General features: G+C 38.6%; 8 protein-coding genes across 13 annotated transcripts; 4 read left to right on the forward strand and 4 right to left on the reverse strand.

Moving 5' to 3' along the window:
* Positions 1–1855: 1855 nt before the first annotated feature.
* Positions 1856–4005, reverse strand: LOC18993951 (proteasome subunit beta type-4). The gene is made up of 7 exons (XM_006417529.2): positions 3765–4005; positions 3573–3637; positions 3418–3494; positions 2764–2893; positions 2518–2677; positions 2231–2416; positions 1856–2141 (listed from the first exon to the last, which is right to left on the reverse strand). The coding sequence occupies exons 1-7, from the start codon at positions 3768–3770 to the stop codon at positions 2028–2030; spliced, it is 738 nt and encodes a 245-aa protein (XP_006417592.1). The 5' UTR covers positions 3771–4005; the 3' UTR covers positions 1856–2027.
* A 49-nt stretch (positions 4006–4054) lies between these two features.
* Positions 4055–5226, reverse strand: LOC18993952 (nicotianamine synthase 3). Its single transcript, XM_006417530.2, has one exon. It carries the CDS (start codon positions 5161–5163, stop codon positions 4192–4194), a length of 972 nt encoding a protein of 323 aa, XP_006417593.1. The 5' UTR covers positions 5164–5226; the 3' UTR covers positions 4055–4191.
* A 1911-nt stretch (positions 5227–7137) lies between these two features.
* Positions 7138–10356, forward strand: LOC18993953 (U11/U12 small nuclear ribonucleoprotein 65 kDa protein). The gene is made up of 11 exons (XM_006417531.2): positions 7138–7404; positions 7631–7702; positions 7799–8011; positions 8227–8308; positions 8452–8592; positions 8802–8963; positions 9042–9215; positions 9489–9576; positions 9697–9755; positions 9860–9925; positions 10097–10356. Exons 1-11 carry the CDS (start codon positions 7217–7219, stop codon positions 10181–10183), a joined length of 1332 nt encoding a protein of 443 aa, XP_006417594.1. The 5' UTR covers positions 7138–7216; the 3' UTR covers positions 10184–10356.
* Positions 10357–10367: 11 nt separating this feature from the next.
* On the forward strand, positions 10368–11990 carry LOC18993954 (pentatricopeptide repeat-containing protein At1g09220, mitochondrial). The gene has a single exon (XM_006417532.2). It carries the CDS (start codon positions 10375–10377, stop codon positions 11905–11907), a length of 1533 nt encoding a protein of 510 aa, XP_006417595.1. The 5' UTR covers positions 10368–10374; the 3' UTR covers positions 11908–11990.
* A 696-nt stretch (positions 11991–12686) lies between these two features.
* Positions 12687–15975, forward strand: LOC18993955 (calreticulin-2). The gene is made up of 13 exons (XM_006417533.2): positions 12687–12876; positions 13277–13384; positions 13488–13680; positions 13771–14029; positions 14198–14302; positions 14385–14471; positions 14555–14612; positions 14880–14947; positions 15023–15118; positions 15211–15258; positions 15397–15426; positions 15507–15620; positions 15735–15975. The coding sequence occupies exons 1-13, from the start codon at positions 12783–12785 to the stop codon at positions 15744–15746; spliced, it is 1272 nt and encodes a 423-aa protein (XP_006417596.1). The 5' UTR covers positions 12687–12782; the 3' UTR covers positions 15747–15975.
* A 780-nt stretch (positions 15976–16755) lies between these two features.
* On the forward strand, positions 16756–18245 carry LOC18993956 (GTP-binding protein SAR1B). The gene is made up of 3 exons (XM_006417534.2): positions 16756–17111; positions 17373–17504; positions 17769–18245. The coding sequence occupies exons 1-3, from the start codon at positions 16983–16985 to the stop codon at positions 18087–18089; spliced, it is 582 nt and encodes a 193-aa protein (XP_006417597.1). The 5' UTR covers positions 16756–16982; the 3' UTR covers positions 18090–18245.
* A 26-nt stretch (positions 18246–18271) lies between these two features.
* LOC18993957 (pentatricopeptide repeat-containing protein At1g09190) lies at positions 18272–19765 on the reverse strand. Its single transcript, XM_006417535.2, has one exon. The coding sequence runs from the start codon at positions 19755–19757 to the stop codon at positions 18303–18305; it is 1455 nt and encodes a 484-aa protein (XP_006417598.2). The 5' UTR covers positions 19758–19765; the 3' UTR covers positions 18272–18302.
* Positions 19766–21936: 2171 nt separating this feature from the next.
* On the reverse strand, positions 21937–25504 carry LOC18993958 (exopolyphosphatase). 6 transcript variants are annotated; one of them, XM_024152437.1, is made up of 9 exons: positions 25089–25504; positions 24374–24951; positions 23991–24143; positions 23778–23819; positions 23619–23699; positions 23422–23541; positions 22802–22909; positions 22418–22518; positions 21937–22346 (listed from the first exon to the last, which is right to left on the reverse strand). In XM_024152437.1, exons 1-8 carry the CDS (start codon positions 25120–25122, stop codon positions 22480–22482), a joined length of 1155 nt encoding a protein of 384 aa, XP_024008205.1. In that variant the 5' UTR covers positions 25123–25504; the 3' UTR covers positions 21937–22346; positions 22418–22479. The 6 variants fall into 6 exon arrangements, with proteins under 6 accessions (XP_024008205.1, XP_024008201.1, XP_024008203.1 ...); XM_024152434.1 differs by having other exon boundaries at positions 21943–22190; positions 22274–22346; positions 24374–25468; XM_024152436.1 differs by having other exon boundaries at positions 21947–22231; positions 22306–22346; positions 24374–25468.
* Positions 25505–25975: the final 471 nt, after the last annotated feature.

The raw sequence follows: 25975 nt of genomic DNA on the forward strand, positions 1-25975 counted from the left end.
GGTGCCTCCCAGTAACTTGAACGGTCCAAAACCTTGTCACTCTCAAAGAAGGTTACCTTTGATTGTTCTTCAGACATAATATCTATCCACTCTTGTACTGCATCTATAGCTCTTACGGCATCGTCATTTGGGTGAGTATTACGTGATCTAAACAAGAACTCATTTCTTGACTTCCAAATAATCCAGCAAGTCCAAAATGGTAACAGCTTAGATTCCTCCGAACCTGCTCCATTACGGTATATTCTAAATAATGTGTGGATATTAGCTTCTAAACCTGCAACATTTGAATCAAAATGTAATATCCCGGCACATCTCCATATAGCTTTAGCGTGGAGACACTCAAAAATCACGTGGTTTATAGTCTCATCATGTTGACAACAACGTTGACATAATGAACTCATATTGATATGTCTGCTCCGAAGTCTGTCTGCTGTAGATAATGCACCTGTGAGGACCCTCCATAAGAAATGCTTAATCTTTGGAAGAATATTTAGTTTCCAAATCTCATTTTTGAGTTCTAAATCACCTGCTGGTGGAATAATATCCTCATTCTCAATCTCAATATGCGTTGCTACCCAATAACCCGATTTGACAGTATATGTTGAATCTTCTGTGTATGCCCAAACTAAACGATCCTCAGTTTCATAAGTAGAAAGGATGATAGTTTTTATTACCAAGTTATTTATGTCATCATTCATGCTGAAAACAATAAGATTTTTGTTGATCGTTGTAAAATTATTTATGTTATAATTTTCGGGTGTTTTGGTGGGAAAATATATTTCCTCGTTATTAACATAATACAGTTACAAAAAAAAACTGTTAGATGTTAGACTTTTGATTTCGTTTAGTGTTACTGGGTGAGCTATAATCAGTAACGTTAATTTTTTTGGTTTGATCTATTTGGTCAAATCATATTTTTCCGGGTTCCGGCACAAAGTACTCTTCTTGCCAGAATTTAAGCCGGGTCAACTTTAGCTAATTCAACTATGACAAGTCATAAATAAATGACTGATAAATGTTTACCACACATTGTTTTCTATAAATACTACATTTTGATTTGTTTTTTTTTTTCATTCATACCACTTCAAAAGTGTATTAGATAACCAAACAAAAATGAATAATTTCATAATATATATGTTAATTATTGCTATGTATCTCAGCACTCTTGCGCATGGTTGCAAGAAAAACAAATTAACTGTTCGAAACGACCTCGGTCCAGGTAGAATTCTCCATTTCCGTTGTGAAGCTAAAAACGGCAAGTTATACATCAAGAACTTAGAATTCAAAACACAATGGGACATTGAATTCGGAGACACTCCAAAGGAACCAATGGTACTCAATTGTACCTTGCAGCAAGGACTGTGGTTGAGATATAAAAAAACTTTTGAAGCGTACAAAGGACCTAAAGGTGGTGCATGTAATCAGATACGTGAATGGATCGGCAGATCTGACGGACTTTACCTTAAAATTAATTCACAACCGGCAGCCTTGAAGCTTCGTTGGACTTAGAAATCTTTAAAAAAAACTTACTAATGTTCCATTTCTGGTGTTAGAATATACAACAAATTATGATTTCTTTTTTCCTTTTCTTTTTGTTCTCGTCTATCTATGATATATTTATGAAATCCTTTGTACGTTTTTTAAATAATTATTCGCAAGAAAGAAAAAATTTAATTATTGGCTCATTTGCACATTTCATTCTTTTTTTGTTAAGAAGAGTATATAATAACTTTCTAAATATATACAATCATCGAATGATTAAAATTATACGTTTACCATTTATTTATGGAATCTCCAAGGAACACAAACATGCTCATTCGTGAAATATTTCCAATTTTCCAAGGAGGGGGGGAAGTAGGAGATTAAAACCATTTAAAATGGGTAAGAAAGTATTCATAAAGCCTTTAGTTCTAAATCAGGAATTTATCAACACAGAAGTCAACTTCAGTGTAAACCGTAGAACAAACATCACACAATGGAAAACAGCCGTCTAGGAGATCTCCACAACAGAACCTGTTTTTCAGTTATTACCAGGAGCCTTCTGCGCCAACTGTTGGGTTTGTGAACGCCGAGAATTCCCAAAATGTCTTCAACGAGTATGGCTCAGAGACCGTCACGCCTTCCTCTGTCATCTTTGCTATCTGCAAAGTTCCCAATACAACGGGTCTGGTCAATGATCTGATCTCATCCTCTATTCAATGGATTCACACAACAACGAAATTAAACAGACCTGAAGCTTGTTGATAGCCGATCTGTCACGGTACAAAAGTACACGCATACATTTCTCCAGTAGCTTGACACCATCTTCAAAACTCAGGTCCTCACGCCATTCATCACGAAGAATAGGCCTCGCTAGGTGATTCCCAAACCCGGTGGCAACATGGTTGTCCTCAAAACTAACACCAATCATTGAGACCTAGAGAGCATCATAAAATCCAAATAAAACAAGCTGTTACATTCAATCAGAAGTTCAAATCCACACCAAAAAAAAAAGAGAAGAAAAACATTAGGTGTTACCATTCCAAGGTACTTCTCCCCATTTTTTACACCTCCAAGCACGAGAGTATTCCATAAAGGGTTGAACTTGTTCCGGCGATTATACATAACTCGGGTCAGATAGTTGTGAACTTCTTTTGGCCCCAAGGAATTACCATCATCCCACATGTTATCATTCAGGCTGAAAACAAAAAGATTTCAAAATGAATGGCCAGAGAAGGAATTGTTAACAAGGGAAAAGGAAGACTGTATAAAACACATTCTTACATGAGCTCATCGAGATAGCGCAAAATTTCTTGGAGGTCGCTGATTTCCCCACTGGCACCAAGAAGAGAATGCTTACCGATAGCCTTCATCCTCTCGATGTTCTTGTACCTTAAGGTGGATCCATATGAACCTGCAAGAACAGCAAAAGTTGATTTGAAGCAACAGTCTCACCATTATCTAGAGCAACAAAACAAGATCACACTCTTTGAGTTAAGTAAAAGTTTGGAACTCTAGAAGAGATACACATGCATATTCTCCAATTTGTTGACCCATTCGGCAGAGAAGGTCTTACACTAATTCATAATGGGGTTAAGGTTATAGAGTAATGTAGCTATGTGAGTGAGCACAGCCTTTTCTTTTTGCTAACGATAAAAGTAATGTTGATGATAAAAGCCGCCACTTCTTCCATGTGATAATTCCGGTTTCACTACCAGACTTGAGCACTCAAATACCTCTCCAAGTATTGCTAGCAACAAAGCTCAAATAAACTTTTACATATCTAACTCTGCTTTCTTTTCTCTTATGTATCTATATAAACAGCACTACTATTGCAAGCACACTTATGGACATAATGTAGCATACATAAAAGCGAAACACTAGAGAAAATGGCTTTATTCCAACAACTAGAGAGCTGGAACTAGGCAAAGAGTATACCTCCCATATCAGAAGCCATTAAAATTCCATCTTTGTACTTGATAGCGACCACTGAGGTTCCAGTAACATACGGGTACCTTTCAAAAAACCAAAAAACTTACAAAATTGAAAACCAAATTCTCTCAGATTCGAGAACCTTAAGGAGAGGTTTTTACAGTGTTCTTTGGGAATCAGCCTCAGCGTTCTTCACTTCATTCCCGTTCTCAATCGGAATCGTAAACTGTGGAGAGAAAAAAAAAAAAACACCCCAAAAATTAAGGATCAAAATTATCAAACCCAGAAGAAGAAAAGAAAAACCATAGAGCGATTGAAAGGTTGAAAAACTCTAGACTGATCGGACGACTTACGGTCATCTTCTCGATGGTAAAGATTTTCTATTAACAGACACAGAAACTCCCAAGTACGCAACGTAATAAGAATGGCTTCCTATGTTCTGTTTCTTCTCTCCTCTTACACTGAAAAGCCTAGACGAAAACTCTTTGCTCAAGAAACAAATGGAAACGGGTCGGGCCTCACAGTTCTAAAAATTATTTTACTAGCCCAAGTCCAATTTTAAATATTCTCAGTTTTATTCTCTTCTTTTTTTTTTTTTTTTTTTTTTTTTTGTTGGATATGGAGGGCAAAGAGAGTCATGTTCTGTTTCAGCCCAGCTGGGAGAAAAAAATACAGTCTTATAAAGCAAGCAAACCAGAGAACAATGTAGGAAAAGACACCAACACACAAACAAAGACACAAACATAAATTAGATAAGGCGAATTAAGAAACAACGTCTTCTTAAGAAAGCTGTTCTTCCCTGGCTCCGAACTCCTCCATCATCATATTCTTCTTCTTGTTCATTCTTGCGTGGATCTTAGAACAGTTGCAGGGCATGAGCAAGCACGAGTTCCCACCATTAGCATTCCCAGTTGAAACAACAAGAGGGAGCTTTTTAGAGATCACCACGGAGTTGATAACATCATCTGTCGGGTGATAGATAGACAAAACCTCAAACCCCTGGAGATCACACGGCTCAACGATAGGATAAAGAAACGCTCTCGGACCATGAGCACTCCTCAGCATGAGCACAGCACCAGGAGCCATGTGTTTCTGAAGATGCTCGATCACTCTAACTTTATCCTCCTTGTTCATCCCAACAAGAGCCGCTAGAAACACGACGTCGAAGCTCTTCAAGCTCTCTGTCACATCCATTATATCTACACTGTGGAAAAACATGCGCTGTGAGATGTCTGGATCAGAGGAAACCAGAAGAGAAGCGAGCGAGTTCGCTGATGGGTCAATGTCAAAGTTGTGAAAGATTGTGTCTTTGAGATGGGATGAAGCAAGAACGATGGAAGTGAGAGGAAGAGGACCAGAACCAACGAAAGCTATAGTCTTTGGGACAAAGCCGTTTAGGTTTTGTGTGAGGAGATCGAATTCGAGCTTCCCGAGTTTTATATAGTTATGGTAATAAGGGAAAAGGTCTAAGTGGTGAAGTGGGTTGTCCTCAAAAGAGGTCAAGATGGAAGAGAAATGATGCTCTAAGTGGCCTTCAGCTTCGCCACAGACCTTGATGAGTTTTTGTCGAATCTCTTGGACTGTGTCACACATCTTGGTAACGTCGATGTTAGGGTTTGGTGGGATGCATGTGGAAACGAGCTGCTTGAAGAGAATATTGACATCTTCGGATGGTTTCAGACTCTCGAGCTTTGAGATCTTTTCGTAGAGATCGCATATTTTTTTCACCAGTTGCTCGTCCTGGCAATCCATGTCTACACTATCCGGGTTTTTTTTTTTTCTCAAAGATATTGTGTGTTTCTCGGATGGTGTGAACTGTGAACTGTTCCAAGGGACGGATATTTATTGTGGTAAGCTGGGTCCACATCAACTCAGCAAAGTCAGCAATTAATATGGAATTTTTTTTTTTTCAACAGCAGTGAATATGAATTATTTAACATTCTCATGATTCAAGTAAAACACTTCATCCCTGACGTTGATTTAATTTGGATACGTAGCCAAGAAAAATCGAAACTTATATAGGCTTTAGAGAAGACGTAAAGTAAGTAAGGATCATCGTATAGATTAATGTATAATAGTAAGTACGATTTATGTGTTAAGCTTTCTCGATTTCTAAATTGAGTACTGGGATTTATACGCATTCTTGCATTTCATGTGTTCAATTCCGTACAACAACTCCTAATTTTTTTTCTCCATTAAAACGGGTTTGAAACAAAAATGTTGCTACAAAAACACAAAAAAGTGCTAACTAACATTTGAAACAAAAAGATTGTAACTAACCAATGGTTGCTTGACCAAGTTTACTTCTTTTTGCCTCTTGTTGTACATGATACATAACATTGGGCATTGGCAGACTGAGTTTTCATTTTTGAAGATATTAGGAATATGCTAATTTCATATGAAGATATTATCTCCATGGCGTGTGCCTTCCACACATTTCTTACGGCTCTCTTTTTTTTCTTTGGTTTGCTTCATGATTTTTGTTTTTTTCAAATTCTTCACGCAACCATTTTCCTTTTTTTTTTTTCAATCTTGAAAGAATGAAAAAACCTTATCTCACTTTATCTTTTAGGAATTCTACGACAATAACATATATGGAATACTTTGACAAAAACTTACATTTGAAATTGGAATCCATGCCCATGTGCGACGAATTTATTGGATAGTAAGAGGGATAAAAAGACACACGCCAACTTGAGAAGATCCTTATTCTATTTTTTTTTTGTTTTTATATAGAAGTTCGATCATTTTAATTAAAATTAAAAATGACACACCATATGGATTTCTTATGCATAAGAAGAAAAAGATATTCGATCATAAAAAAAAAACCATATTCGATGTATGCATGCATTAGTGCCCCTGTTGCATAAATATGCCACATGTAATCATACATTACAGTTTGTTTCCATATTTTCTCTCCCTTTCAAGATGATACTAACCATTTAACATATTGGCCAACCAACATTTTCCAAACGGTTTTTATTGAATTTGTTGCAATTAATTGGATTAGAAATTTTGTTTCTCCATTGTCTCGGTGGCAGTTGGATCCTGCTGAAAGTATATGTACTTTCTTATACATGCAATTTTTTTCTTATTGTTGTAAACGGATTCTATATCTGTTATTTTCGCAGAATTCCTAAAGGCTAAAAAGTTTTATTCTTTCGATATAGAAAGAGATGATTGTTGCGTGATGAATTTGAGAATTTCATGAAGTATATCAAAAGAACCAAGGAGAGCCATAAGAAGTGTGTGGAAGGCACACGCCAATAAGATATTATCTTCATATGAAATTAGCATATTCTCAATACTTTCAAGATTTGATAATATTCAGTTAATATATGTTTGTGTCAATGTTATTGCTTGAAAAGGATCATTAACAGGAAGTATATTTGGCCAAGAAACCTGTTGTAGTCATGTTCCCTCATTTTCAGGTATATGTTCTAGTTCTACTGAATTGCATTGTCCATCTCACAGTTTTATTCTTCTTCTTTCTCAAACTTATTAGCTCCCCCAAAAAAAAGAACCTTTTTAATAGGCCACACATATGAAAAAGCCCATAGGCATTAACATAAAACAGCGTCGTATTGGGTCTGGACTCAATAGTCCCTCTTGCGGATGCGCTAACTCCACTCGGCGTCGTTTCATCTCAAATACGGCTCTTGGTCTGACTGGTTCAATCATTGACTCCAGCGTGTAATCCGGTTTAGTCTCACAAATCAATCTAATAAAATAAAAAACCACAAAGCTGGGGAAAAAAAAGAAAAAGTGAACCCTGTCGTCGTTCTGAGTTCGGTTTCGAGCTCTAATGGCTGCATATACGACATCGGAGCCAGTAGTGAACCTCCCGACGACGCAAATTGAATCTAATGTTGCAGAGCCGATGGGTGTAACTCTTCTGGTTCGGCATCTTCCTGATGGAATTCCTCATGATATCGTCTCTCGTCTCTTTTCTCAGTACGGAGCTTCTGCAGTTCGTCCTTGCTCCGGTGGGAGGTAAATTTCCAGCAACTTTTTCTAGCTGAAAATTCAAAGTACTTAGCAGGTTTAGGAAATTATGGATTTTTGTAGAAGATATTGGAGACTGAAAGGTTTCATAGTGTTGTTCATAAGGTGTTTCATGGAAAAATCTCTTGGAATGTTTAGGATAGAAGATGAAAACACTTTTCTTTACTCAAGAAGAAAAAATTGAATGTCAATTTACATATAATCCTTGCCACAGATTGAGGAATGCTGCATTTGTGGATTTCAAGAATGAAGCTATTGCTTCTCAAGCACATCGTCAATTAAATGGGTACTGCTTTCTTCCTAGAATCAATCATCTTCCATTCATATGCTTGAGTTACGCTTCTCAGATGATTGAGCTGTTTTACATCTTATGGTTAGGCAGGCTGAGATTTCTTGGTAAGGTTCTACAAGTACAGAGAGCCAATAAGCCTAATGAGAACAAGAAGTCAAGTCAAACTGAAGAGTCTGGGAAAGATGGTCAATCCTACTCATTCTCTACAATCAGCAGCAACAATGTTTCAAAATCTGGGCAGGTACCTGGTGAACCAATAGCTCCAAAACTCGGCATAAACTATCCATTTCCTCCTCACCTGCAGTAAGTTTCACTGCTCATTCTCTTTTTAGATTTGTTTCCATTTCGTATCACTCAGTTAAAAAACACCCGTATCTGTGTGCGTTTCTCTTTCCATCCTTCTAAAACACAATGTAACAACACAAGAGCAGTCAATGTCACTTATCGTGATCCAAAGGAATCAGAATTCTTTTAATCAACTTCAAATGTTTCTATATTTGATCGGGTTCATCTTGCAGGTATGCTTACCCACCACCCGATGCAAATATCTTAGCCAACATTACTAATGCTCTAATCGCTGTCCCGCCTTTATACACCCAGGTTAGCTCTACTGTCACTGTGTATATGACTGTATGACCGATGGATATTATAAGTTTTTCTTTTTCAATTATGATCTGTATATAACAATCATAGTGGAGTGCAGAAAAGAACAAGAAATGTAATCTTAGACCTCTCGATCTCAGGTGCTGCATCTGATGAACAAAATGAATCTTCCTCCTCCTTTTCGCCTGGCCCTGCCCACACCACCTCTACCTAAAGCAGCAAGCCAACCAGCTGAGTTGGAGCACCAATCTAGTAGCGAGTCAGATATGGAATCTGATGAGGTATGACTCGTCATGCCATGTCTGCATTTTACGAATGTAGTCAATGTCTTCATTCTAAGCTCATTTTGGTTGTTTCTTTCTCTTTTTTGTTAGTGAACCTGTGTGATATAATCGATGCAAATGTGCCCTTAGAAATTATTGTTTTCTCCACTCTTTATATCCATTGTTATTGAGTACATGGGTAAGAATTGTGATGGTATTATGTTTAGGATACAGGTACATCAAAATCAGGAAGGAAGCGTGCTAGACATGAAACTCTTGTTGGTCCTGGTATGGACAAGGATGTGCCACATGAGAGTGTTGGAGTGAAACCTTCGTCTTTGACCCTAAATGAGATCCCACTAATAAGAAAGAATAAACAAGTTTTGCAGGTATAATATTATCCATAGCCACCTTTGAATTATTACGCTGTGTAGTTGTGCTGATATTTGTAAGGTCTCTGCCTGTAGTTCAAGATTACCCCAAAAGTTGCTCAAGACGAATATAAAGAGAATCGTGAGATTGAAGGCCCTGCAGACGAGCCCACAGAAGATGATTCAAATGTGGAACCCTTTGCCAGTTTAGAGGAGTTGGAGAAAGGAAGGTTACCTCCACAGGATATTCTTTCACTGCCTATGTTCAAGGTATGGATACTAGGATCAAATTACGATATGTGTGTTGAGAAGAAATTTTGTAATGATGTGAGCCTAATTATCGATTCCAGCCTTTTTTAGGTATGGAAAATTACAGGATATCCTCTATGCATGAAATGATATTTACTGCTTCGTAGTGTATCTTTTCTATGCAGCTCTTTCGTGACTCTATTCCTAGTTCATGTTATAATTTAAATGTAGAGTGTCAGCTCTGAAAGACATATTCACTAAGAGAAAATGCTCTGTTTTTTTTATTGTGTGCAGAACTACACAGCTGGGAATCCGTCGCTTGTGCTGTATATCAAAAACCTTGCCAAAGATGTTATTATTGATGATTTCTATTACATATTTGGTAAGATGTAGCTCTGCTTTTAAAATAAGAAACCTGGAGTCGTTAATTTACGAGTTGTTACCTTCTTATTCCTTGCTTCTCTGGAAGTCAATTCACGGGTAACTATTGGCACTCATGTAGGGTCACAATTTGGAAGCATTGAAGCAGCTAAATCCAGTCTTGGTGTTAGGCTGATGCAGGTGATGCGTCTGTCTATGGAATTTCAATACCTTACACTTGCTTTGGATTAGTACCAATTCTTGGTTATGACTATGATTTAATGTGAGAATTAATAATGTTACAGGAAGGAAGGATGAGAGGGCAAGCTTTTTTGACATTTCCTTCTGTTGAGTTCGCACAGCGTGCTCTGGTTATAACCCTAACACCTTCTTGCTCTGTGTCAATGTCAATTCAGTCTGAATACTATAATATTATGATGTATTTACCATTGACAAGCATTTCGTGCTTGATGATACTGTTTTTATTTGTTTTTCCCACATAAAGAGGAAACTGACTGATGTGTTCTTTGTAATTTTTGCAGAATCTTGTAAACGGATTTGTGTTCAAAGGAAAACCAATGATAATCCAGTTTGGTAGGAATCCTGGAGCAGCGAAGCCAAACGAGTGATGATGTATGTAACAGGGTTGTCTTGTCTTTTTTGGTAAAATTAAAGGTTTTAACTGCAAATTCTAATTTAAAATCAAATAGTCAGTAAAATGTCGTTGCCTAATTTTTATAGCTCCAGATGTAATTAATGAGCAATGAGATACAAAATGATAGTAACCCGATAAAAAAAAAAACTGGATTCGTAGACAGTTATGTTCTTGTTTGCTTCATGTAGTAGTAGACCCATCGCACTTCGCTCTTACATCATCAACCATTCATGTACTTATTCGACTTTGCTTTCTCAAAGTAAGAATCGTGAGAACAACATCATCACGATTCAACACCTTCATTCTCTTCTCCACAGAAATGAATCAAACCCTAGAATAATCCACCAGCTCCATTCTCATTTCACCTCTGCCGGGCTTCTTCTCCTTCATGGCAGACAAAACTCTGGAAAACTCTTTCTTTTCAATCCTCTGCTTCGATGCTACTCTCTTGGCGAAACACCTCTTCGTGCCTACTTTCTCTATGATCAACTCCAACAGCTCCATTTCCTGTCTGATCGCCGCCAGAGACTGCCTCCTTTCGATAGTTTCACTTACCTCTTTCTCCTGAAAGCGACTTCGAATCCGCGGTTCCCGTATATACCACTGGGAATTGGAATCCATGGTTTGACGGTAAAATTGGGTTTTGGATTACATGTCTACGTGCAGACAGCTTTGGTCGGTATGTATCTCGTCGCTGGAGACATGGTCGATGCTTATAAAGTGTTCGACGGAATGCCTGAGAGAAATCCGGTGACTTGGAATGTGATGATCACTGGCCTGACTAATTTGGGAAAGTTCGAAAAAGCTCTTTGCTTTTTGGAGAAGATGCCGAATAGAACGGTAGTGTCTTGGACCACTATCATTGATGGGCTTGCACGAGTAAACAAATCCAAGGAAGCTATACTCTTGTTCTCGAGGATGGTTGCTTGTGACGCCATAAAGCCCAACGAGATCACCGTCCTCGCGATTCTCCCAGCTGTTTGGAACTTTGGAGATACAAGAATGTGCGGATCGCTTCATGCTTATGTTGTGAAAAAAGGGTTTGTTCCGTGTGACATCCGTGTGACAAACTCCCTCATCGACGCTTATGCAAAATGTGGGTGTATCCAAAGCGCATTGAAGTTTTTCTTGGAGATCCCAAACGAAAGAAAGAATCTTGTATCATGGACAACGATGATCTCGGCGTTTGCAATGCACGGGATAGGCAAAGAAGCGGTCAGTATGTTCAGAGACATGGAAAGATTCGGATTGAACCCGAACAGAGTGACCATGATCAGTGTTTTGAACGCTTGCAGCCATGGAGGCTTAGCGGAAGAAGAGTTTCTAGAGTTTTTCAACAAGATGGTAAGCAAATACAAGATCACACCGGACGTGAAGCACTATGGTTGTCTAGTCGATATGCTTAGAAGAAAAGGAAGATTAGAAGAAGCAGAGAAGATCGCTTTGGAGATTCCAACCGAGCAAAAGGCTGTGGTTTGGAGAATGCTGCTTGGAGCGTGTAGCGTTTATGATGATCCTGAAATGGCAGAGAGGATTACTAGGAAGCTAATGGAATTGGAGAGAAGCCATGGAGGAGACTATGTGCTGATGTCTAACATCTTTTGCGGTATTGGAAGATTTACAGATGCCCAGAGATTTCGAAAACTGATGGATGTTAGAGGTGTAGCTAAACTTCCAGGACAATCACAATTGACATAACACAACATGTAAGAAACTTCTCTTTTTTTAAGTCTTGTAATTAAGACTATTATCTTCAATAAAAGAAGGTGCTTCGTTCAATGAGATTACAGTGACAAAATTGTGTATTTCTACAATGGAGCTTAAAACATACAAAGAGAGACAAGAATCTTAAAAATCATGAGACGAAATGTGGATCAATGATTAACAAAACATGCAAGATTGATATAAAAGGAGTTCATATTTTCTGTTTTAAAAGATTGATGCCATGGGTCATTGTCATTATTAATTGAAGTCCGATTGTGAGTAGCTTTTACGCTAACCTTCACACAAAGAAGAACCATCAACGAAGCTAAAAGTTATTGGCCCAAAGTGCTCTTGATTATTGGTATAACGAATATACACACATCAGTGTTTTCCTCGGCCCACGCTTTTAGAATTGTGTAGATATAAAAAAAATCTGTTAGAAATCCAACGGTGGTGATCACGTTTCAATCCAACAAAACAAGCGGTGTTTTTTACGAAATCGCCCGAGAGATCTGCTTCTTCTTTTGTTTACTCCCCCACGAGAAAAGCACACTTCTTTTTTAGTTAAAAACCATCGATCGCTAATATCTATCCACGTGTCAACTCTCTGGCTTAAGGCTCCCACCGTTCTTTCCCCGTTTCATCCAATACCGTAGCGCCATGTCATTTCTAGTGACAAACGTGTCTGACGTGTCTACTACTGATTGGATTAAGTGGCTGCAGATGTACAACGTGGCGAAAGGCCAAAATCCATGAGAGTTTCATCTTCACTTGCAGCAGCTTCTCGTGGTACTGGTGTATATATACTCCAGGTCTTTCACATCATCTTCTTCTGATCTTACGGGGAAGCTCCGATCTGAGTATTAGCAATGGCGAAATTAATCCCTAGCCTCGTCTCTTTGATTCTTATCGGCCTCGTCGCCATCGCTTCCGCCGCAGTTATCTTCGAGGAGCGGTTTGATGGTACCTACTTTTCTCTCTCTCTTGTCTACATCTCTAGTATTCAGTGATGTGTTTGTTCGTATTCGGCTTGCGATATCTTCATCAACATGAGTTTAAATATGTGATAATGCTGCGAGTTAAGGATCCATTTTCGATCATGCAACGCTATTCATCGGATAAGATCATTTTAAAATGTTTGATCAGGATTGTTATGGATCTATGAATTTGTGGATTGTTAAGGATTGATTTGAAACACTAAATAATATAGACTCTGACCAATAGTTCGTTTGTAGAATTCGTTTCTCTTATACTAAATTCCGTCTGGATGTTCTGAACTGAATTTATAATCCTGGAATTCTTCTTGTCTGGTATCTGTCTTGATTTGTTACCTTTTTTTTTTTATTTGTCTCCGTTTCTAAAGATGGATGGGAGAACAGATGGGTTAAATCTGACTGGAAGAAAGATGACAACACTGCTGGAGAGTGGAACCATACTTCGGGAAATTGGTCTGGTGATGCTAACGACAAAGGTATGATTCAGCCTTCAGAGCTAGTTTACGGACTAATGGCTCATTGATTCTGGTTCCCCACATATATCTAGTTTTTTGTTAATGCTTTGTTGCAACTTTGCAGGTATCCAGACCAGTGAGGACTACAGATTCTACGCCATTTCAGCTGAGTTCCCTGAGTTCAGTAACAAGGACAAAACCTTAGTCTTCCAATTCTCAGTCAAGCACGAGCAAAAGCTTGACTGTGGTGGTGGCTACATGAAGCTGCTCAGTGGTGATGTTGACCAGAAGAAGTTTGGTGGAGACACCCCGTACAGGTACATTCCCTATCTCATCTTGTTATCACTATAAGCATTTCGACTGACATCAATACTTAAAATCAACGCACATCTGCTTTTTCTATGCAGCATCATGTTTGGTCCCGATATCTGTGGCTACAGCACGAAGAAAGTGCATGCTATCCTTACTTACAATGAAGCCAACCACCTGATCAAGAAGGATGTTCCGTGTGAAACTGACCAGCTCACTCATGTGTACACATTCATCCTCCGCCCAGATGCTACTTACAGCATTCTCATTGACAATGTTGAGAAGCAAACTGGTAGCCTGTACTCTGACTGGGATCTTCTCCCACCCAAGAAGATCAAGGACCCCAGCGCCAAGAAGGTATTTGATGACTTATGACCAACCAGACTAAACTGAAAACCAACTACTTTGTATCTCAATTATAGTCTGAGCAAGTAAAAATCAGACCAAAGCTCATGAAATCTGATCCTCTGATCAAATTGGTTGATTATACTTATCATAAGATTGAGCCTCTTTTATTTTTTACAGCCCGAGGACTGGGACGAGCAAGAGTACATTTCTGACCCTGAGGACAAAAAACCTGATGGATACGATGATATCCCAAAGGAGATCCCAGATACCGATGCGAAGAAGGTTTCTACCTTGTCTATAGTTGGTTCAAAATTTAAAATCTCGTGCTTTGTTCTGTGTTTTGCTGATTTTTATTTTCTCTTAGCCTGAGGCGTGGGATGATGAAGAAGATGGTGAGTGGACTGCCCCGACCATTCCCAACCCTGAGTACATGGGTGAATGGAAACCCAAGGTTTGTCTATCTCGCTGTCAAAAAGTAAACATTACCTGGTCAACCTTTTTCTTCCTCTCAAGGTTGTCCATGTCTTTCTGTAGCAAATCAAGAACCCCAACTACAAGGGCAAGTGGGAGGCTCCAATGATTGACAACCCTGGTAAGTTTCTACTCTCTGTGCCCTTCTCATTTCCTTTGTCCATATTTTTCACGTTGTATAATATACCTCTAGTTTGTGGTTCTCAAACTGTCTACTTCTGTTTATGAATTTGACTCAATTAGTAATCAGTATTTGTTGTTCCCTTCAATATTTGTTGACACATTTAGTACTGTTTTCTATTTGCTTGCATAAACTCAACTGAAAAACTAGCTCTCCAAGACGTGCAATAAAAAAACTACTGTTTCTAATTTAACTGATTTCATGCAGACTTCAAAGATGACCCAGAGCTCTATGTCTTCCCCAAGCTGAAGTATGTTGGAATCGAATTATGGCAGGTAGAAGATCTTATCAATGAAACATCTTTTTTGGTGCCATGACTTCCATCTATAACACATATCTCTCTCTTTCAGGTGAAATCAGGATCATTGTTCGACAATGTCTTGATCTGTGATGACCCAGACTATGCCAAAAAGTTGGCAGATGAAACATGGGGCAAGCTCAAGGATGTACGTATTTAAGATACTCATCTCGATGAATACAAACTGTTTTGTTTCTTCTGGTTACTAACTAGAATAGCCAATCCAATCTCGTATTGTAGGCGGAGAAAGCAGCATTCGATGAGATTGAGAAGAAGAAAGAGGAAGAGGTAACACTGTTAGTTTGTTAGTTTGAGAATCTCTAAATAAAGGATTGAAAACGAGTTTTTACAAAACCAAATTAGTTGAGTTGGCTGGAAAAGGATAATCTGAGAGACTGACATCCTCGTCTTTCTATGTTGTTACAGGAATCCAAGGACGCTCCTGCAGAATCTGATGTAAGTCATTTGTGATTTATCATAGTCATTCATTTGTTTCTATCAAGGTCCTGATATCATTGTGTATGAATATTTTCCAGGCTGAAGATGAAGCAGAGGAGGATGAAGGAGATGAATCTGATACTGAAGCTAAGACCGAGGCCAAATCAGAAGAAACTGGCGAGGAAACCTCAGAGAAAGACGCCACCACTCATGTATGTTAAGAAAAATTACTGTGCCACTTCGAAGATTTCACTCATTCCATATTTTGTTGTTTTGATGAAGTAAGTTGATGATGGTTATATTGTGGGTGATTTTTGGGTTTGCAGGATGAGCTGTAAGCGAAGGAGAGGAGGAGGAGGTTGAAGATTTAAGATTTAAGACCAAAGTTTTCAAGTCTCTTTATTGTTTTATCCTTTCTTTTAGCATGTAGTTTGTTGGAGGTAGAACAAGTTTTTTAGCAAATTAAAAAGAGGCAAATATGTGTGGAAATTGGGATACAATGATATGACGATCAGAGTCTCTTTTTAGCCTGAAAAGACGAAAACCATCAAAGACATTTTGCACTTACCTCAATTCTCATTCTCTAAAGCCACATCAATTAAAATGTAACATAATTCTATTGGCCAAATATGGACATTACCTCAATTCTCGATATCTCAATTTGCATGGGCGACGTAATTGGTGTCGAGGTAAAAATACGCATTAGTGACATTACCAGTTTACCACCAAGTCCCTATGTTATTAAAACCGGACCTGTGACCGAATCCGAAAATTTTTTTTGGGTCAACGGGATTTGATAATATTTTACAACTTCTAATTAATTAAATATTAAATAAAATTCTTCAATAATTATATTATTTGGGAAATTTTTATTAAACAACAATCAACATAAAAACTAAAAAAAAATATATATAACTTAAATATTTTATTTTTTAATTAAATTCGGTTTTATGCAGTTTACTGATTTGATTAATTTTTGGTTTATTAGCGGTTCAATCTTGTTTTTAACCGATTTAACTTTTTGTAAATTTTGGTATTAACTCAATCCGAAGTTTACCGCTAGTCCGGACCAGTTTTAAAAACACACAGCCAAATCGCATTGTCCAATTAGTCATAATCCTATTAAGAACAAAAATTTAAAAAAATTGTGGAAAGTTTTCTTTTGTAGATTTTGGAAAGAGACCATAGACTTCGACTTTCATGTAGTTGACTGATAATAGCGTCAACGATGATGATAGACAACCAATTAGGAGACTCCACATCAATTCACCATCTCCCCATCAACCACGTGTTTATTGTCTTTATTTATTTTTGGTATAAATGTTACATAATATGATTTCTCTCTTCCTCGTCAGATCGACAGAACCCTTTACTTGTTGATTTTTTGGTTCTTCTTCATCCTTTCTCTCGCTCTTTCTCTCTCTCTCGTCTTGTTTCTTCTGAAATTGTAATTCTTTTGGGGCATGCGTTTGAGAGTCGATCTCCGATAGTTGATACGAAGATCGTGAACATTTTGCTACTCCACTCTGGTTGTTTCGTGTCGTCTTTCCAACATATCTGAGGAAGACGACGTCATGTTTTTGTTCGATTGGTTCTATGGAATCCTGGCCACGCTAGGTTTGTGGCAGAAAGAGGCGAAGATCTTGTTTCTAGGGCTTGACAATTCCGGAAAAACTACTTTGCTTCACATGCTCAAAGACGAGGTGAATTTTCTCAGCTGAGCTCCTCCTTCTGTAGATTCTATTTCCTTTTCACTCTCTCTGATTGTTTGAATTTGGACACTATCTCTCGTCGTCTGGCAAATTGCAATACTGACAAACTTCAGTACGCAAATTGTAGTGAGGACTTTTGTTATTAATAGGTTTTCTTGCAGCCGATTGTGTGTTCTTGAGACATCTATAGACACTGTAAACAAAAGGCGAATCAAGAATGCTTAAATTTTTTTGTGGTTTGATATGTTGCAGAGATTAGTTCAGCACCAGCCAACACAGCATCCAACATCTGAGGAACTGAGCATTGGGAAAATCAAGTTCAAGGCCTTTGACTTGGGAGGCCATCAGATTGCTCGTAGGGTCTGGAAAGACTACTATGCCAAGGTTTAACATCTCTCTTTGCATCACAACATAATCCTAACACTAAGAGACATGATCTCTTAGGCTGGAATACGACAGAATTTTGAATGCAGAGAAAAGTATAGTTCAGAAACATTGATATTCTCTTTGTTGATAGAAACCTCTTGCTTAAGTTTAACCAAATTGATTAATTATGCTGTAGCCATAATCCGAAGACTATGCACATTTGTGTAAGTAGATACCCATCTTTGCTGATAGAAACTCGTTTCTGTGTGTGTGTTTGTAAAGGTTGATGCTGTTGTGTACCTAGTGGATGCGTACGACCAGGAGAGATTTGGGGAGTCAAGAAGAGAGCTAGACGCTCTTCTATCAGATGAAGCCTTAGCAAATGTCCCCTTTCTTATTCTTGGGAACAAGATTGATATTCCTTATGCAGCCTCAGAAGATGAGCTGAGGTATCACTTGGGTCTCACCAATTTCACAACCGGTAAAGGCAATATAAGTCTTGGAGACTCTGGTGTTCGTCCCCTTGAGGTCTTCATGTGCAGCATCGTCCGCAAAATGGGATATGGTGAGGGCTTTAAATGGCTATCTTACTACATCAAGTAATTAAGTAGGAAACCAGACAGCATTGGTTTTGCTTCACGGTTTATGAATGAGCCATCTCATTTTTCCTCGTGGAAAACACATATAAAACCTGTTTCTCTCACGTTTCTTGGTTGAATCAAACCGAACAAAAAGTATCATTCTGATTCTGTAGGAAGAATTATGATCTCTATGCGATTCTGTAAACAAAATGATATCAAGAAAACCAGTTACTTCTCACAATGATGCATCGCAAATGGTGCTTTGGCCTGTAGATTTTCTCAGCGATTTCTTCTTCATCATCGCTCTTACCTTCTCCACATCTTCCCATCTCCCTTCCTCTGCATACAAATTTGATAACAAAACATAATTCCCCGAATTCCCTGGCTCAATCCTCACCAACTCCTTGGCTGCAACCTCAGCTAGCTTTACATCTCCGTGGCTGCGACATGCACTGAGCAGCGACCCCCACATTGCTGCATTAGCGTTTACGGGCATACTTTTGAGAAACTCAAACGCCTCTCTGATCCGCCCACTCCTACTCATAAGATCAACCATCGCACCGTAATGCTCGGTGCTCGGCTCAAGTTTGAATTTCTCCATCATCAAACCAAACAGTTCTTCTCCTTTCTCGACCCGACCTGTGTACGAGCAACATGCCAAAACCCCTACAAATGTCGCTTCGTTAGGAGCTACTTCCTCTTCCTCGATCATCTCATCGAACAAGCCAATCCCGGACTCTCCCTTTCCGTTTACAGCTGATCCGGATATCATGGTGTTCCATGAAACAACGTTTCTCCTCTGCATTTTTCTGAATATCTCCGTCGCTGTCTCCAAGTCCCCGCTTTTGCAGTAGAAATCTACCAAAGCGTTTCCCACGGCGATGAAATCTTTAACCAAACCCTTTGATTCTGCTGTAGAGTGAATCCATTTCCCGGTATCCAAAACTCCGAGAGATGCAGAGATTGGCAAGACTGTGACCACAGTAGCCTCGTCTGGATCGAAACCTTGATCAATCATTTCGCAGAAAAGCTCCAAAGCCTCACGGTCTCTACCACATTTGGACATGCTCGATATCATCGAATTCCACGACACAATGCTCCTTTCTCTCATCTTCCGGAACAGACTAAGACCTCTTTCAACGTCCCCAGAGTCGCAGAACCCGCGAATCATCAGGTTCCACACGACCACGTTTCTCTCAGGCATTTCTTCGAACACTTTCTGGGCATCTCCCATTCTCCCACTGGAAGCGTAGAGCTCCACCACCCCGACCCGTATAGACCTAAGCCGGTGGAGCCCAGTTCTAATAACCTCTCCGTGAACGCATTCGCCGAACCGCAGATCAGGCAGAGAGGAACATGATTTGAGCAAAGGCGCGTAGGTGTACTCGTCAGCCCAAATGCCGCGGGATTTCATGGAAGAGAAGAAAGAGAGAGATTGAAGAGGAGGACCGACGAGGGAGTAGCATTTGATGATGGCGTTGAAGACGAGAACGTTAGGGTTTTGGATGTGAGCAAAGACGCGGGAGGCGTAATCAGAGTAGCGGAGGGATCCGCAGATGGAGATAAAGTGTGCGAGCAGGAGATTGGAACCATGGAGGAAGTGACGGAGGAGATGCGCGTGGATTTCGGGTAAACGGGTTCGAGTATTGTGGCAATGGAGAAGACGAAGCAGCTTCCTCTCGATTTCCATTGAACCCCTTTCACTCTGCCCATTCGCTTTTGTTAGTTTTGACTTTTTTGAATTGAAGCCAAGCTAAAGCCTTAGCGCCAATTTCTCGGTTCGTTTCGGTTAAGTCTGATTTCTACGTTTTTATTTTGCAATTTTATAAAGCATGAGCATCATTATCCCTAATATTCCAAATAGGTTTCTTAACAATTTTTTATTATTAAACATAGATTAAAAAACCTTCTTAAGAAATTTAATGATTTTAATAGTGCATTGGTAAAACCCATTGGATTTTTTTTAAAAAATTTGCAACTTAAATCCAAAGTTTATGACTCTTATAAAGTAAAATCAGATGCAGAGCCACAAAACTCAGACAAAAGAACTCGCCAATTTGCAAACAACAATCTGATTTATTATTAGCTTGAGAAAAAAAAAATATGAGAAATGATTCAGAACAGATACATGTCTGACCAGTAAAAAAAAAATTAGACTTTTATTTTCTTGCAAATGAGAGATGATTAGACATTACATTACCTTAACTAACAAGTTATCCACAACCCCTAAATCTTCGTTAGTCTGTGTGAAACTTCATTGCATCTGTTCGGACACAGATGTTACATAAATCACACAACTTTACAAACTATTTTGTGGCACCACTTTGACCCAATCGTAACGCCCTGGCAATGGATTCTCTGACACAATGTCAAAGTTATACCTACAAAACCAACAAACTCTATCAAAATCAGGAAAAAAAGACTCTAAAATTCTAAACCCATGAATCAACTCAAGAGAAGATTACTACTTTTCAATGAAGAATCTCTGTTGTTGCTGCTCTGCAAATGCAAGAAGCTTTCAAAAGAACACACATCAAGCCACAAATCAGCACAGCGGTTAAGCTTGATCAAATCAGCACATGGGTTATCCAATCAGCAAATCAATACTTTGATTACACTTATCCAGCACAGACAACAATCAAAATCAAGCTTGATAGCAAACACTTGATGTCTACATACTCGATCAATTCTACATTTCGATTAACAATAACTCCATTGACAACTTTACACATTTCCTAAACCTGAATCACAAAATATCAACAGGACACTCTAAATTTATCAATGAAAACAGCATCTAAACCAATCGATTACATAAATCCATTTATAAAACGAGTTCACACAATCCATCAAGTACATAAAATTATCGTCGATCCCTAACTTAGTCGACGCTTAATCAGGAGAGAAAATCATAATCAAAACGAAGTAAAAGCTCCAATAAACTATTCCAGAAAGCAAAACGAAGCAAAATCAGATATATCAAACAACTAGAGGGAATGATTTTGTTACTTCAGAGATAACGAAGAAATTGATCGGGCTAGATGGAAAAGAGAAGCGCAGGCGTCGTAGGCGTCTCCACCCAGAGGAGACGGCATCTCGCCGGATATGTCGCCGGAGATGACGACGATCACTCGATGAAGACCATTTGGTACTCGGATTTTTTGATGCATCAAAGGTCGGTGCAAAGAAGAGAAAATGGTCGAGCCTTTTTTTTGTTCAATTACAATGTACCACGTTAGAAACAAAAATCGATCTTTGTGGTTCCGGAATAAGAGTCGGTTTTACTTCTTTCTGGACTTAAACCAATATTAAAACAATATATTGGGCTAGGAAACCCACACCAGTCATCGCGATAATGATGATCTCACACATTGTAAAGAAAAATCGTCTTTATATATTACATCTAATGGGCCGCATGAATCAGCCCATACAAGTATTTGTCCACATCTGAAAGGTTATATAAATAGATATTTGCCGCCCTAAACGATTCGATCGAAAGGTTTACGGTCTTCTTTTTTTTTTTTGGGTAAAATACGGTCTTCTTCCTCTCTCTCTCGCTCTCCGGTGGCTGATTCTCTCTGGTGCTTCAGATTCGATAATAAGCGAGGTCGGTCGGTGATTTCGTTCATCTAGATTTGATTACTTCGTTATCAGGATTGAAGACCTAATTGCGATTTGTTCTACCAAATTTTTATTTTTGAATTTGATTTGTTTAAAACTCGGTTATCTGGATTGAAGACCTTCTATTCGGTTTAAAACTCGAATGATGATGATGAACCCAAAGGCGCCGACGAAGGATGAGGCTGTGGCCCCGACATCGGTATGGTGGGACATCTTTTTCTCTTGGTTGCCAAACTCAATTACGGATGGATTTGAGAAAAAGTATAAAACAATACAAACTAAACAGTAGAAACATACATACAATGTAGCGATAAACATCTGGTACAAGACCAAGCTAAGAGCTTCCAAATATTGCTTCCAGTAGAATCGAGAGTACAGCACCAAACTATACAGAGGTTAGGTCAGCAAGAGGACGACATTGGTAGATGCACCGTCTCTTTTGCTCACCGTCTCAGGCCAATAAGGAGAAACTTATCTACCACTTGAGAGAGTTTCTTTTCTTTCTCTGATTCCAGAGGCAATTATAGTTCAGTTTCTGTTTCAACACTGCAAGAAAATTGACTGATGAAAAAAGCAAGGGAAGACCACCTGACGTTTTTCGACTTCAGGGTTTAGACTACCTGCGAGTGATTAAAAAGACTCCAGGAAAATGAAGAACTCCCTGGATAAAAATGTCGAGGTTTAATTATACAGCTTGCTTTTGATCTTCACTGCCGAAAGAAATTGTCGTACCTGCGAAAAGCTTCAGTCTAAGAACCATTGCATGTAAAGCTCAGAACCCGTCTGCTTGATTTTCAGAAAGGAAAAATAACCACCATTTCCTTCTTGAATAGCTGCGAAGTCCAAGGCAAAAGAATACCAGAAAGTTACATAAAGGAGACTTTGGTCACAAACTCGTTTATGTTTAGCTATTAGAGTCTCAGTAATAAAGTTTCTGTCATTTTCACTGTTCGAGTGTTCGGGCTTTCTTTTGTTTCAGTTAGCAATTTTTGTCTCTGTTACTGCTTCCCATAAATTATAGAGACCTAGTGCTGGCTAAACAGTTCATTGAAACAAATTTAAACATTTGATAATAGAAGTGAAATTGATAGAGATTATTGGGTAATGAAAGTTTACCCTTTTAAAATGCTCAACTTCTTGCTCCAGTTGTAATGCATCAGAGTTTTTGTTTACTTGATCTTGAGAGCCAATCAAGAAGGATTCCTGGTTTTGTTGTTTAAGCACCTGTTAGAAAAACATAGTGAAGTGAAGAGATAAGGATCAAGCCGATGATGTTGAGCTGATCAGTTAAGATGTAAACATTCATTCTAAGACCAGCAAGGAAATTGGCTAGCAAGTTCGAAACTTTTACAAGATTCAATTATATTGACCAAGCGGTGATCAACATACCGAGATACAACTGAATGACCGTAGAGCTTGAAATGGGTTATTCTATGGGTTTACTCAGTGTATGTTTTAGTTTGAGTGTCTTCAGAAAGATAAGCCACAAATAGGTTAACTCAGTAATAATTAATATTCAAAATCCTTTCTTGATGACTAAGGATCTTGTGGCGTCATATTGAATACAGCTGAAATTAAAATTCTTTAATATGATTTTTTGTTGCATTTCTCCGCTCGCCCTCGTTGATTGTCGATAAGGTAGGGACTTACTTAATGCACATGAAATTGTACTCATCCGAAATTCCATGTCACTAACACAATGTATTGCTAGAATGATTAAAAAAAATATTACTTACGAGTTTGAAGCTCTCAGCAGATTCAAGAAATGCAAATTCTTGGAGATCCATATTCTCAGTCCGTTGAAGTATGACAGATAATCGTATAACTAAACACATGATTATGAACTTTCGCTTTGCCTGAAACAGACAGACCAATCATAATAACCACATTAACAGGTTGAGAGTAGTTTGCAAAACTGATTAAGACGCATTACCTTCTCAGCGAAGTTCTTAAGAGGTGCACGATCAAGCTTGGGAAACTTCTTTCTTTGGTATCTCGTAAGCATTGCTATAAGCTGCAAAACATGTGATCGGAATCAGAGAAACAGAAAATGCAAGCCAAGTTCATCCTTCTAGAGAATCAGGTACCCTACCTCGAGTTCCTCAGCAGTGTAGCTATGGAGATGATCCCCATTCTACGAAAGAAGAAATTATTAACATTAATCAGGTTAATAGTAGACACTGAAAACCTACAAAAAGGTTTAAACAGAGATATAGATTACTCTTGTTGATAAGCTTTTGTGAGTTGCTTTTCCAGCAATGTTCAGTTTAATAGTATCTTTTTTACAGAGTTAGATGAAACTAACCTTGATGATATGATAAGACTGCTTATGATATCCTTTTTTCCCTGTAATGATTCCGATATTGTGTAAGAAACAAGCAGCTTCAAGATACTCAAGATCCTTATCATCTAACATGACGTTAAAATCATTGCACTTCCTCAAACCTACAAAGATCTCCTGGAAAATCACTGTCCAATCAAATTTGTAGAACCAAGAACATGACCAGTGCGCAGGGCTAAAATATGGAATTTGAAACCACTGGGCATGAACACACATTTAAAAAAAACTACAATCTTCATGAAATATCACAAAAGATACCCAGAGCAAAAAGCCCTATTTAAAAGATATGATTAAAAACTACAATCTTCATGAAATATCTGCTTGTAAAGGTTGCGGTTAGAATGTACCTTGGCTATGTTGGCACAGTGTATTGCATGATTCATTCGTTTTTTTCCATTGAGTCGCGTGGCAAGTCTCATGACTGATCGCCACCTCGCATTGGCATTCAAATCATATAATCCATCAAAAGCTTTAGCCAAAGAATCAGCAATCACACCCTCTGCTAATGCATACTCCGAGACCTCCATCTCCTCGATACCGAGATCCTTGAATATTTCCTCCAACAAAACCGCCCCAGCGACAATGAACTCTGATCTTCTATTGAAAAAGCCTTCTCTCCGGATCTTCTCTTCGTCTCCTTCACTGCATAGCTTCGCTACAACGCTGCTCAGTTCTCTTCTACCAAATTTCCAATCCCTTTTATACCCCTCGAGGTTGAATTGACACAGATCAGCTTCATAGCCACTGAAAACTGCATTCTCAATAGCTCGTATAGTTCCCGAAGATCCCACGACCACCTCAAAGCCATCGGATTCTTTCAATTTATCTGCTAACCTCGACTCATCAATCGCATGACGGATATGGTCTCTCATCTCCGTCAATCCAATACCATTTTTCATGAACATCTGTGTCAAATTCACATGACCTAGCTTCAAAGAAACAGCAAGCTTCACATCACCACGCTTACCAACAACGAATTCAGTAGACCCACCTCCTATATCGATACACAAGACGGATTTCTCAAATACCGGAAGAAACTGAAGCACGCCTAGATAAACTAACCTCGCTTCCTCTTCGCCGGAGAGCACATCGACATGTAACCCGAGATCCTCGAAGACCGTCTCCACGAACTGCTTCTGATTCTCTGCCTGCCGTAGGGCTTCCGTCGCCACGCATCGGACCCGTTCGCCGGAGACGTTGTGCGAGAGGATCATGCTTTTGAATTTCTGTAGAGAGTCGAGCGCGCGAACCTGAGACTGAGACGAAATTAAGGTCGGAGATTCGCGGGACAACACCACTGGTTCTTTGAGTCTCTCGACGGGGACGAAAGATCTTCCAGAAGGATCTGCGTGGACTATAAGAAGCTTGAAAGAGTTTGTTCCCATGTCAATGGAAGTGAAGAGCTGCGATGATACAGGATTCGACTGCAAATTGGTGTTCATCGTCGATCGCCTTGTTTGGTCAATTGGCTCGAATGCAATTGTAATTAGTCAGTCAATTGTAGGATTGTTACCAAAGAACTATATATTTCTGTGTTATTTGCATTTGCATTAGACGTTTTTAAAAGATTAAACACCTTATTAACAAAAAATTAAACACCTTTTACAAATTATAAGAGTTTTATGGGTGTGTAATTTACTCTACGTCTACGGCCCTTCTTTTATTTTCTCTCTCTCAGCCTAGTTGTGTTCCTTTTGAATAATCATCTTTTGTAATACCCACCAAATTTTATTTTATGTTTGCTTAGAGCATTGTAGAATATTTATTTTGGATATATAAACAAATAAATATTGATATTTTAATATAATATTCTATTAGTTTCATAAAGAGTGTCGTTCTGATATTTTTTTGTTTTTAAAAAAATATTGTTTTAGAATTCCAATGTAAATTTTGACATAAAATACTATTTTTAATCTCAAAAATAAATTTAGAAATTAGTTATAAATATA

The sequence above is a fragment of the Eutrema salsugineum genome, unplaced genomic scaffold, assembly GCF_000478725.1.
Source record: "Eutrema salsugineum unplaced genomic scaffold, Eutsalg1_0 scaffold_5, whole genome shotgun sequence".
NCBI classification, from domain to species: domain Eukaryota; kingdom Viridiplantae; phylum Streptophyta; class Magnoliopsida; order Brassicales; family Brassicaceae; genus Eutrema; species Eutrema salsugineum.

Coding starts and splice junctions, on each gene's coding strand:
- LOC18993958 (XM_024152431.1), bottom strand. CDS start 25,468: ATGAACACCAATTTGCAGTCGAATCCTGTATCATCGCAGCTCTTCACT. Junction 23,820..23,990: donor AGTCTTATCATATCATCAAG/GTTAGTTTCATC, acceptor CTTCTTTCGTAG/AATGGGGATCATCTCCATAG. Junction 23,700..23,777: donor ACACTGCTGAGGAACTCGAG/GTAGGGTACCTG, acceptor CATGTTTTGCAG/CTTATAGCAATGCTTACGAG.
- LOC18993952 (XM_006417530.2), bottom strand. CDS start 5,163: ATGGATTGCCAGGACGAGCAACTGGTGAAAAAAATATGCGATCTCTAC.
- LOC18993954 (XM_006417532.2), top strand. CDS start 10,375: ATGTTCTTGTTTGCTTCATGTAGTAGTAGACCCATCGCACTTCGCTCT.
- LOC18993955 (XM_006417533.2), top strand. CDS start 12,783: ATGGCGAAATTAATCCCTAGCCTCGTCTCTTTGATTCTTATCGGCCTC. Junction 13,681..13,770: donor GGTGGAGACACCCCGTACAG/GTACATTCCCTA, acceptor TTTTCTATGCAG/CATCATGTTTGGTCCCGATA. Junction 15,259..15,396: donor AGAAGAAGAAAGAGGAAGAG/GTAACACTGTTA, acceptor ATGTTGTTACAG/GAATCCAAGGACGCTCCTGC.
- LOC18993953 (XM_006417531.2), top strand. CDS start 7,217: ATGGCTGCATATACGACATCGGAGCCAGTAGTGAACCTCCCGACGACG. Junction 7,405..7,630: donor CGTCCTTGCTCCGGTGGGAG/GTAAATTTCCAG, acceptor TCCTTGCCACAG/ATTGAGGAATGCTGCATTTG. Junction 8,964..9,041: donor AGAATAAACAAGTTTTGCAG/GTATAATATTAT, acceptor CTCTGCCTGTAG/TTCAAGATTACCCCAAAAGT.
- LOC18993957 (XM_006417535.2), bottom strand. CDS start 19,757: ATGGAAATCGAGAGGAAGCTGCTTCGTCTTCTCCATTGCCACAATACT.
- LOC18993951 (XM_006417529.2), bottom strand. Junction 2,417..2,517: donor GGGAGAAGTACCTTGGAATG/GTAACACCTAAT, acceptor GATGCTCTCTAG/GTCTCAATGATTGGTGTTAG. Junction 2,142..2,230: donor CGGCTATCAACAAGCTTCAG/GTCTGTTTAATT, acceptor GGAACTTTGCAG/ATAGCAAAGATGACAGAGGA.
- LOC18993956 (XM_006417534.2), top strand. CDS start 16,983: ATGTTTTTGTTCGATTGGTTCTATGGAATCCTGGCCACGCTAGGTTTG. Junction 17,112..17,372: donor TTCACATGCTCAAAGACGAG/GTGAATTTTCTC, acceptor GATATGTTGCAG/AGATTAGTTCAGCACCAGCC. Junction 17,505..17,768: donor GGAAAGACTACTATGCCAAG/GTTTAACATCTC, acceptor GTGTTTGTAAAG/GTTGATGCTGTTGTGTACCT.